This window comes from Lactuca serriola, chromosome 9 (assembly GCF_051521515.1).
Source record: "Lactuca serriola cultivar US96UC23 chromosome 9, Lser_US96UC23_V15, whole genome shotgun sequence".
Taxonomy (NCBI): Eukaryota; Viridiplantae; Streptophyta; class Magnoliopsida; order Asterales; family Asteraceae; genus Lactuca; species Lactuca serriola.
The window spans coordinates 179,361,150-179,373,936 of NC_136416.1; the positions used below are offsets into that span (position 1 = coordinate 179,361,150).

General features: G+C 31.3%; 1 protein-coding gene across 1 annotated transcript; it reads right to left on the minus strand.

Annotated features, from left to right (window-relative positions):
• Nucleotides 1-4,357: 4,357 nt before the first annotated feature.
• RHM1 (rhamnose biosynthesis 1) lies at nucleotides 4,358-8,262 on the minus strand. The gene is made up of 3 exons (XM_079020988.1): nucleotides 8,093-8,262; nucleotides 5,851-7,435; nucleotides 4,358-5,054 (listed from the first exon to the last, which is right to left on the minus strand). The coding sequence occupies exons 2-3, from the start codon at nucleotides 7,426-7,428 to the stop codon at nucleotides 4,611-4,613; spliced, it is 2,022 nt and encodes a 673-aa protein (XP_078877114.1). The 5' UTR covers nucleotides 7,429-7,435; nucleotides 8,093-8,262; the 3' UTR covers nucleotides 4,358-4,610.
• Nucleotides 8,263-12,787: the final 4,525 nt, after the last annotated feature.

A 12,787-nucleotide genomic window follows, 5' to 3' on the forward strand; every position in this document is an offset into this window, starting at 1 on the left:
AGCCGTCTATTTTGGTCTATCCCTATATTAAAAGATTAAGCATTAATATATATGAGAAGATTGCCAGCTATTTCTGTGGTGCTGTAAGAATATTTATATCCTCATGTGGAAAGATCGATGGCGAGGTGGAAGGTATGATTGAGGACGTAGTGATATAATTAATATTCTAAGATGGGATCTTGTTTTTGGTTCGTGTCAATTGTACATTTAATCCCCAAAGTTCATCTAACGTTACATGAATATATAAATATTATTAACAAGAAAAGAACTTTAAACATGATGGATTCGTTGCTAAAGATCATGGATCTTGTATGCTTTATTTTGTACATTCTTGAAATAAATATAATATTTTTTGGTCCAAAAAAACTTTTAGTAATAAGTATTTTTGATACCGGACATTTTTTTTTCTCCTTTTTTGCTAATTGTAGGTATAACTTGGTATGCATTTTTTTTGTGTGTGTTTACTATAAATAATTGTCCACTTCTTTATTAGCTATATAAATTAGAAAGCGTTATATTTTTTAAGACAAATATATTTATGAAAATTGTGGAAAATAGATTCCATGATTTCAGTAATAGGGTAGCAATCCATGACACAACACAATAAAAATACATTATAGGAAACAAAATCGGAACGAAATTAAATTTTAAATTCTTGTTTGTGTTCGTGTCAAGTGTAAAAAAACACAACGTAGTGTCGTGTTTTTCATGTTATCTAAATGTTTATTTTTATTTTATCCTTTTTCGAGATAGTCATTTTTAGCGTGTTTTAGTTGGGTGATTGTCGTGTTAGTTTCGTGTTGACTAAAAACATGACACGACCATCCGATTTGTCATCGCTAGTGATAAAGCCATTTTTTCTAGAGGCAATAAGCTATTGTTGCTTATTAAACATTTAGTATCATTTATTGTAATTTACCGAATAATACAAAACCATTATACTTAAACCGAAGGCCTGTAAACCATCTCTAAGCAAATCCGTATAAATTGGGTTGTTCCATTTGTACATATTGATTTAGGGTGTTCTTGGAAGAGAAAAAGAAAAAGCTAGAACATGGAGTTGAAACATTAAGTTATAATTTTTATTTGGAATTTTTGAAGATTTAACTTTTATTTGTATGAAATTATTTGTTAAAAGTAGTTGCAAGCATTACAATTATATTTTTTTTAGAACAACTAATATACATATCTTTTAAATTACTCTTAACCTACACATTTTGACCACCATGAGATTTAAACCATTAATCTTTTAAGAGGTGACACATTTTCAACCATGCTAGACCAAATGCGTTTTGATATTACAATTAAGATAAAGAACACATGAATAAAAGCTAGAGTTGAAGCCCGAAACTTTAGTTTTTATTTCGAGTTGGAAGCTCTAACTTTATTTCTGTAGGAATATTTGCTAAAAAATAGTTTTTCCTTTTTTAAGAAATATAATTAGATAAAAGTACACCTAAATAAAATATATATAACTTTATAAGAAAAAAATTATTAATTTTGTTATAAATAATAGGAATTTTTCTTTAAACACTAATTAAAATAGTTTTTGATTAAAATTATTTTGTTTAAAATAATAATTTTATGCTTGTATTTTCTTAAGAAAATCTTTTTTCTAATTTGAGCTTATTTTTAGTTAATTACCCTTGATATTTTATTGAAGGGACTTGTCAGAGTAATTATCTTTTTGTCTCGTTCATTTTAGACAATTTCTTTATTTTTATACACATTTGACCATTTAACTTGTTAAATGTGTTCACATATTACCATTGTGACCTACTATAGCCGGTGACAATGGTAATATGTAAACACATATAACAAATTAAATGGTTAAATATGTACAAAAAAAAAGTTGCTTAAATGTAAACAAAACAACAAAGATGATTACCATGATAAGTCATTTTCCCTTTATTGAATAGTTGAGCCAATCTTTTGAAAAAAACACTCCACTTAAATTGGAATTTTTTTTCACGAAAAACAAGTAAGAGATAACAAAAGTGTTTCACTAAAATTTCGAATGACGTGTCATCGAGTTCAAGTTCATTCTATTTTGTCTTTTCCTCAGAGAAAGATCTAGACATCAATTCAAATCTACAAGATTGGATATATTTCATGTACCCTTGTATTTCTCATGAAAAAATTCACTTTTTCTTTGGGTTATTGTCACTTAAGCCCAACAATGTTTCATATATTGGTTTAAATAGTCAATTGTGACTTTTTTTTTTGCATTTGAAGAGTACGAACTTGTGTTTTACCGGTTAATTTCATACATTTACCCATTTTTGAAGGTTACATTGCCAACTAAGCAGGTGAGTCAACAATGACTCAGGAGCGAGTCGCTCATCGTTGCCACGTAAGCCAAGAGTTATTACGCCCATTTAGTCAACAACAACATCTCTCTCTCTCTCTCTCTCACACACACACACACATACCATTTTTTTTTGCTTCTCATTACATAGATCTTCAATTATTCGTCATATTTTGCAGTCATTGCCGCCTGCTTTTGCTGAGAAGTATTTAGAAAAAGACATCAACAAGAGAGCAACAATTGTTCTCAAGAAAAAAAATCTGATGTTGAATAGAGTATCAAATATGTTAAAATCAAAGACAAATACTACTTCATGGATGGATGGATCAAGTTCAATAAAGAAAATTGTCTTCAAATTGGCGACTTGCTTGTCTTTTCGCTTCTGTCTCCACCTCCAAATCAATCTTTCAAACACCCGATTGTTCTTCAATTTATGAGCCCACAATTTGATTAACCCCCTTGGAAATCAAATCCATTTCCCTCAATACTTTTTCGATTTGTGAACACAGATTTACCATTTAAAGTGATGAAAGAACAGAGCTCAAGAAACAAACCTCTTGAATTAGTTAAATCTTTCAAATCAGAAAAACCCTTTTACTCTGTGACGATGAAACTTTCACACCTTCGAGGTTCAGGGGAATGGGAGGCAGTGCAGATCTGTCTGACATGAGAGGCGTCAAGTTTTCTAGTAATTCATTTGGAGGAGGTGGCGGCAACAATGGTTCACCCTTTTCTAGTAGCAATGGTGGTGATGGTATATTCGTCTTCTTCAATGGGGGTTCTTAACACATTTCCATTGGTCTGCATAATTCTATCTTCGATTTCTCGTATCACTACATCGTCGTCAACTGCATTTTTACACAAAATCTTATCGTTTTCGTCAGAGCTTAAACCCATTAATCTAAGGAAAATATGTTTTCATTGGACAACACTTGTAGGAGCGTTGGTCCATACCTCATATCATACAGGAACTCATTTGGCACCAAGTCGAATTAGCCAATCTTCTATGTACCCTCAAAGAGCTTTACAAAGGTATAACAAATTTAACTGGTTCGATAGCTTAAAATCCTAAACCAGATCTGGAATCTTTTTTCTTAAACCTGGTGGATGTTTCTGGTGGCAGAATATGATGGATTAGTGGCAGTGTTGGAACAAAGGGTAAAAGGAATAATAGAGGTAGTCACCGGTGGAAGGGTAAAAGGAATAATAGAGGTAGTCACCGGTGGAAAGAAATAGGGGATTAGGGTTTTCCGACGGTGGAGAGAGAGAGAGAGAGAGAGAGAGAGAGAGAGAGAGAGAGAGAGAGATCTTTATTGATAAGGAACGTGTCTGATGAGGTAACATTTTTTTAACTTTAAACCTACTGATTAGGAAGGGGTTCACCGGGTCTCGGGTGACCCCTCATTTTTTTCAAAATGACTTTTTAAATCCCAAAAACATGAGTTCATACCCTTCAAAGGCAAAAAAAAAAAATCACAAGAAACTATTTAAACCAATATACGAAACATTGTTGGGCTATAATGACAATAATCTTTTTTCTTTTTCAAAAAAACGCAAGGTGGAATCGCATAAAACATGCCATTATTTTGTACAAAAAGTTGAATGCATTTTAAGTTTTTAACAAATTAGCATCACTTTCAACATAAAACTACATCTTAGAAAAAAAATACATATCATATTCCAAAACCGATAATAATTATTATTTTTGAGCAAAATAATAACCTCAAAACTTCGTTGAAAAAACGTCCAAATTAACATGTTATCTTTTATAAAATGCAAATTGTGAACCATTTTTCCAATCTCATATTGGATTAAACCTAATTTTTTAAGTAACTATTATTGTAAGCGTTATTCAAACGGTACATCTAATATTATAACAGCCTAATGTCATTTCTTTCTATCGTACTTCAAATTTCTTATCAACCAAACACATAAAAATAGCTAACATACTTTCATTTATTTGTATATAATAAATAACAAATCAATGAAAGTACCATACGATATATATATAAATCAAAACAAATCACAAAAGTACTTGAAAAAAAGAAATAACTCAAAACGTATTTTACTCAATAATAAGAAACATAACAAATCTTGTAGAAAATCCAATATTACAACCCTCCTAGAATAACATCATACGTTTGTTTCTCTTTAACGAAATCTAAAGGGAAAATATTCATAAAACTAAACTTTTTAACGAAACACAAAAAACACGAAGAATATTATAAAATACCTAAAGATTCATAAAAGAAGCCTCAAGTTTACAAATTTTCTTTTTAAAAAAAAATGATTGATGATTTTGTCAATGTTTCTTATTAGGTTCAAAGACGTACTTGATCAAGGACTCCTGAATGGACATCAACTCGGGAAACTCCTTCTTCAATTTGGAAGCGTCCAATTCGTTATTGCTACGTGGGGCCACGATGACAAGAGCTTGTTCTTGGAGGGTGAAATTTTGCCATTTGAATTCGGGATTTATGTAATTTTGATACATTTGGAGGATTTGATTGTGGCTTATGACACCGGGGTTTGTGAAGTTCCATATTCCTTTGAGGTTTCTTTTGGCCATTTCTATTGAGATTGGGAGGAGTTCATCAAGGATTGTCATGCTGTTGGGGATGTTGACTACTTTGTTGTAACGAGAGATTTTCGTGATGAAGTTTCGCGGGTTGTTGAGGTCTGACGAGATTGGCATTCGGACTCGGAGTGTGCATACGTTGTCGTATTCTTTTAAAAGCTCTTCAACCTGGAATGGAATTGAAAATGGTCGGAATGGAATCGGTCATTGCATTTCGGAATCCAATTTTATATGATTGTTCTTCTTTTGTATGTATTACATGTTAATACAACGTGTGGGGTTTTGAACAGAAAAGTTCCGATTATGTTATTTTCCCAAAATAATGAGACTTTTCTGTTCGAAAAGAAAACATTTAGGACTTTATTGAAAATTTTCCCGAAATAATGAGACTTTTCTTAATCCATATAATGTGTATTTTAGACTTTTGATTATAGGTAATGGAATTTTGTTTATAGAAATAAGACATTACGGATGATGAAATGAAATTGTAATAATATATATATTAGTTATTTTAAAAGTATAATTTAATTGAAATGATGAATATTTTTCAAAGGAATTGTCTGTGATATTTTTATGTCATACAAGAAAACTACCTTTTGTAGCAGAAGAATTTTTTTTTTTTTTTTTTTACAAAAAAAGTTGAAGATAATAAAAGTTGTCATTTATGATAAGAAAATATGATTTTACTTATTTAACAAGAATAGATTGTCATTTAATTAAAATAATGATTTTTTTTCTTTGCAAAAAAAAAGTTGTCAGATTAAAAAAAAAGGCTATATCTCGATTTCTCATTCCATTCCATTCGATGAAGGAATGAAAAAGAAAAGCAGACTTAGGAATGAAGGTAAGAAAATGGAAGGAGTTGGAATCGGAATCGGAATGGCCCATTCCATTCCTTCTTTGATTCCATGGCCTTTTAGCAATTAGAAAAAAAAAAAAAAAAGGAATAGTGATTAGTACTTACCATAGCCTTAGTCTTGGAATAAAAGGAGCCAAGGAAATTGGGTTTATCTTCTTCCTTAAAACCAATTCCAGAACCTTCCGGATGTGCAGAATCATACTCAAAAATACATCCAGTAGCAAAATTAATCATCAACAAACCATGTTCTCTACAAACATCAGCCAGATTAAGAGTCCCTGAAACATTTGTGCTAATTGTCTCTGTCTTGTGAGATTCACACCAGTCAACATTCGGTCTTCCAGTAACACCAGCAGCATTGAAAACATGAGTAGGTTTAACACTTTGAATATCTGCCAAAAGCTGTGATCGATCCTGCAAACGCCCTTTTCCATATTCATATTGAATCCCTTGTTTTTGACAGATTTTTCCAAGTAATCCACCAATCCAACCTGTTTTGCCATAAATCAAGAACTTCAAGGAAGGTTTCTTGGTGGAATTGGAACTTGTTTTGGGGGTGGAAACACTGATTCCGATCTGGGAATTGTTGTTTGCTTCATGGGGTGTATCGAATTCGGTGTTTTCAGGTCCATCAACAAGTCGGTCAACGCCACCTGGCATCATTAACATTCTTGGATGAGGGAGAAGTGCACCTGATACATCACCCCACCAATTAGGGTTACTAGTGTACCATTCGATTGTTTTTTTTAAACCTTCTTCCCATATTGTCCTTTCAGACCACCCTAAGCTTTTTAGCTTCTCATCATCTAGAAAGTATCTTTGATCATTGAATGGTCTGTTTTCAACAAACTTGATGCTGGAATCAGGATCCATGTTGAAAAGTTTGCACATGTCTTTTGCAACATCGATAACTCTTCTTTCCCTTTTTGTACCTATGTTGTAAACATGACCAACTTCACCTTTGTGAAGAATGACTTCAAAAGCTTCAGCTACATCTTCACAGTAGAGGTAACTCCTTACATTTGATCCATCTCCATGAATTGGAAGTGGTTTTCCTCTCATGGCTAAGAGAATGAATTTAGGGATTAGTTTTTCTGGGAATTGGTTTGGGCCATAGACATTGTTTCCTCTTGTGGTGATTACAGGTAACCCGTATGATCTACCATAAGCCATTACAAGCATTTCTGCACCTGCTTTTGTGGCTGAATATGGATTTGTGGGAAGAAGTTGAGAAGCTTCATGGTTTCCAACAATGGCATCTTCCTCTGTTTCACCATACACTTCATCTGTGCTGACATGGATGAATCGTCTGATTTGACCAGTGACTTTGCAGGCTTCTAGAAGGACATGGGTGCCATAGATGTTGTTCTTTGTGAACTCAAAGCTGTTGCCAAATGAGTTGTCAACATGGGTTTGAGCAGCAAAGTGCATTATGGTATCGATAGATTCAGTTATGAGGAGGTAGTTGACTAGATCTGCACTTCCGATGTCACCCTTGACAAATTTGAAGTTGGGAGATGATCTGGAGGGGTTGAGGTTCTTGAGACTTGAACAATAATCAAGCTTGTCAAGCACGACAATCTTGTAATCAGGGTAGCTTCTGATGAGCCGATTTGCAACATGAGATGCAATGAAGCCAGCTGCTCCAGTGATAAGGATGTTCTTTGGCGTGTAAGTAGTCATACTGGAGCTGTAAGAAAGGTAAACAAATCAAAAGCCTAACTCAAAATCGACGTGCTAAAAACCTTCACAGATTTGAATATGAGAAAACAATCTTACTTCAACAGCATACAGAACACATAATTACTTAGTCGTATGGCATGTTTAGCAAATCTAAACAGTATTTTACAGGAACGAAGGCTCAATAATAAGAATATGGAGAGCGCAAGCTAAGTGATCACTAGCTACAAGTCATTGCATTTACCATGGAAAACAACATGTTAATTTTTCAAAAGCACTAAAAAAATCGATAGGGTTTATTATAATCAGCTAATCAAAGTAGATCACGATCAGCATCCGCATTGAACTCAACCTAACTCTCGTCAGATTTGGAATTCGAATAAAATGACGATAAACCGTTAAGTGAAATCACACATTAAACCTAAAACACGAATCAAAATAACCAGATCTACATCAAATTACGCATTTCCTCGTATCGAATTGAGGTTTATGCAAGTTCGATTTAGCACATCAAACACTAAAAGCCAGATCTAAGCAAAATAATCAATTGTCAGCAGCATATAAACCAAAACTCGAAATCGCTCAATAGAAATGAAGATCGAAGTTTAGTCATACATGTAACAGTACATAAATTAAGAGAAATTAGCTCATAGAAGCATCAACTTACATAAATTTTTATTCCGGATCGGGATCAATTAGAAGATTGCGTGTTCGAAAAAGAGAAAGATCTCGACCAGAAAGGTGATGAAGAAGAAACCACGGAATTTCTGGCGAGACTCAAGGAGTGGCAACCGACGCCTCGATCGATATATACACACAGGTATATATACATGTGGATGGTTCACCTCAACATGAATGTATTGTATGTTTTGACAATTCTATTTAATCCCAAATGGTTATAATTATTACGGCTAACACACTTTAAAACTAAAACTGATAATAAAATTGTCTTAATTATATTATACAACATTAAAGTTAAATGTTACTAAATTTTATTCTAATTAAAAGTTTCAAGTTTGTATTTTGGACGAAATTTTTTCTATAGTTCAAACATTTTCAAGTTTGTATTTTGCATAGATTTTGGCCTTTTGTTTTTTGAATTAATAAAAATAAGAATGAAGTACATAAATGGTCCATGTAGTTTAACCCATGTAGGTCATGTTTTAGAAAATCGAAGCCAAACATCCTTATTGTTTCAAAATTGATCACTTTTGGTCTTTATCTCGGTTACCATCTAATGGACTCGGTTAGAGAGCCCTCACATGAGCTGCATATGATGACAAATTTGTCTTTTCCATATATTCTTCTGCGAGCCAACATCTTGTTGCTAATGGTGTAAGTAATTATGCCTATGATTTTTAGAATTCGTCCCTAACCTATAGTTATCATCTTCCCCTTAAGAAAACCATTTCATGATCCGTATTCAAAGCATCAACCTCAAATCATATCGCAACAGTTGAGACATTTTTTTTATCATGTTTAAACTACAAGTTGGACCATTCGAGAACCAACCACTGAACTTGATTCAAAGGAGCACACAGTAAGTTGTATTTTGTTATTACATTTGTTGTTGAAGCCCATTCACTTAGGGAAGCTTGAAGATTTTGTTTATGATTTATAGGGATGTTACAATATATATTTACAATGTTAATTAATCATGGAGGGTTTTTCTTGAAATCACTTGGAAGAAAGTATGTGCATGAGAAGGTGACATTTGTGGATTATGTCGATGTTTACGAGTTATCTGTTCACGAGGTTGACACGATGATGAAAGAGACTGGATACGTGAAAATAGTACTAATATATTACCATTCTTGCATACTTGAAACATACGTGAAAATAGTACTAATATATTCACATTTCCAGTGAACATGGTAACACCAACCTCAAAACGTACATCATGTCTATAGTTAAAGTTATTATTGAGGAAGTAGATGATGATCCATTGAAACAATGTAAGAAAAAAAAACTAAATTACTTGTGTTAGGAATGCATTTTTTAGATTTCATGATGCAAAGTTATATATGAAAGTTATGTTAATATTGGTTATTGTTGATAGTCATTCTTATCTAAGTAACACTAAATATTACAAGTTAGGATGTCAGGCAACAAAACTTGTTTGTGTTGTGGGATGTTTATTTTTATATTATAAAGTTCTAGTTATAGTTACTGAAGTTGAAGATGTTGAAGCTTATATCAGTCAATTGCGTTAATAGCATATCCAACTATTTTACTTGATGTTTATCGACAAATTGCCTTAGTTGTTGTTAATCACCCAACTAATTTGATCTAAACTGAAGGTACTGAATATGAAGTTAATCAGATTTATTGTCCAGTTAAGTAGTAGTATCCCAAAAAGTTTGAAGATGTTAAAGCTAATTACAAATCTTATGTGTTCAAGATTTGTTATTATACTATGGATATTTATTCTGAAGATCACATCTGAACTTATCTTCTTGAAGATATGATTTTTGTTATCGTTAAATATATTAATTCCTACAATTTTTGATTCTAATTGATTTGAAGATATGCATATCATAATTGATTGAAAGTTTCTCCTTTAATCGAGGAGATTTATTATGACTTTTATTGTCTATATCATCCAAAAAAAATTTATGTGTTGAAGATTAGTGATTGATGATTTTAGACTTTTGTATTCTAAGAGTTCTTAGTGAGTTTTTATAGAGGATTTAGGAAAGTGTGTTTTTTCTATAATCATTGTGCTTAAACATTACTGAAAAATAAAGTGAGTTCTTTATTTGTTGAGTACATTGTAGAAATAAAAAGGGAGTCAAATAAATGTATTCTCTTGGATATTAACAGTTGGAGCACATGTTATTTCCCGTGACATGTTTATAGGTAATATCAGTTTTGTACTTTGAATTGATATCCTTGATGATTTAATGTCCCTGATATACTCTACTATGATTGTCAACTATAATTACAAAAATTAAGCGACTCAACATTCTTTTTGTTAGCCTGCTAATGGTTAGGGTTCAAGTGTGTTGATGGACAAGTGTGTATGTCAACAAGTTTTCTAAATTGGAAAACACCACCACTAGAATTGAGTTGCACACCCTTAATACATTAAGATTTTTTTGATAACAATAAACCCCAAACCTTTCTTTCGTAGATCTATATGTTTTATACTGAAAGCCTTCCTTAAGATTTTTTGCTCCAAGTGCATAGTGCAATTTTTTTTACTACCGAAGGTTTATAGGCTTTGGGTCTTTTGAACAGCGTGTTGATTGTGTGATGAAGTTGGATGATAAATAAGGCCTAGACATGACGACATAGGAGGCATAACCTACAATAGGGTATTTGTATACTTATTTTTTATGTTCATCATCCGACAATTATTATCATAATTATTTTTGACTAGGTCGAAAAAACCCTAAACAAACATCTATTGAATCCATGTAAGGTCAAATATTAGCATCGTTTAAAAGAGGATGCGTTTGTTAGTAGCTAAAATCATTATGTATACCGACATCATCAACATATGTGACAACATGATGATCACCAACATGGTTAAAGATTTCAAGATCAACATACTTCATCGGTGATTGCATTATGGTTTCATATCTAAGAACACTATGATACTGTGGCACACTAGGAGAGATAAAATTGCATATTTGATTGTTGCTGTATAATCTGATAGATATATACTCACAAGAGTCTTTTGCTGCCACGTTGCATCGATTATCACCATCACCTTCAACTGGATACACATGCATTTCACTTCTGACACCTTCAATTACACCGACTAAGTGACAAACATCATTATCATCAATTATTTCTATAACATAAAACATTATTGGAAAGGGAAACTGACAACCAATTTTCTTTTTCACCAAATATAAAAAAATTGTTTAATTAATAACTGCCGAAATTTTACTCCATAATTCTTAATGAAAAGTCTAACATATCTAGTTGATCATTAACAATCTCCACTTCCCACTGGTGTAAACAACGAAAAATCACTAGAACTTAATTTTTTTCATTTGTTAAAATCAGATTGAAAAACATTAATTTTATTTTCCTCCTTAATACATAGATAAACATATATTCTACAAAAAATCTATATATTTTTCATTAGTTAAAATGTTATAACTTGCGGTCAAATATACGAAACCGTAGTCAAAGTGTTAATACTCGTAGTCACAATGTTAGTATATAAAAGAAAACAAACACGCGAGATTGCACTTTAAGAGAGGAGAAACCGTAGTTGGTCCCATGCCATTTACGATTTCTATCGATGCAAAATGGCAAAATTTTCTTTAATAAATAATTTTTTTTGTCATATATCATATTCTTATTTATTTTAGAACGTGTCATTTTGTGATTATTTTAAATTATATTTTTTATCCACATGTCATTTTATGATTTTTTTTCCATTTCATTAAAATCCACGTGCTATTTAAATATAATAATTGTAATAAATATAATAATAAATGCATATCAATTTTATTAATTCAACTTTCCTTCTAATTTCAAATTCCTAAATTAAAGCCCAATTATTTTATATGTTTATTTATTTAAATTATTTGTTTAAATTCAAAAAAGAAATAAACTTTTCAATTCCAACGACTCAATATTTCTCTCATTTCTTATATAAATTCAAACTCCTAAATATTTAAAAATTAACATTTTATTTAATAAACCTGTACATTCATATATAACTGTTTTTTAATAAACTTCTATAATACACAATCAAAATAACAAAACCACAACTAGTAAAATAACAAAACCAAAGCCAACTTATGAAATCGTAGACCGTTAGGTCAAATCGTTGTCCAGAAAAAAGCCACTTGTAATTTCGTTAGTTATTTTGGTTATTTATTTTTATTTTTTATTTCAATTCATTGGCTATTTTTAACAAATAATTAAAAGAGTTAAGATAAATTCGTCATTTTCTCAATTATTTACACTAGAAGCCTAGAACGAAAGGTACTCCCAAATGATATGTCATTTCTTCTCGTAATTACACTCTAATAAACTTAAAGTCTTTTAACATTGCCAAACTCATTTGTGGGTCAATTTCTTTATTATTTTGTATTTTACTATATCATAACATTAATACGATTTCAAATTTATTGTTATATTATTTTATAAATACAGTTATATATTAAGAGTGTAATTTTTATGATTAACCTAGTTTAAAAGTTAAAATTACATTTAGAATAATAATAATTCATATTTGATTAATGTATTGGTACCGATTCAAGTATTTATTGACATGAGTTCTTATAGTGAAAAATGCAATATGAATTATGAATTAGTTATAAAGTAACATTCAAAATACACCTTATTATCATAAATAAATAATATAAATACATGTATTATGAGGATCACATGCATG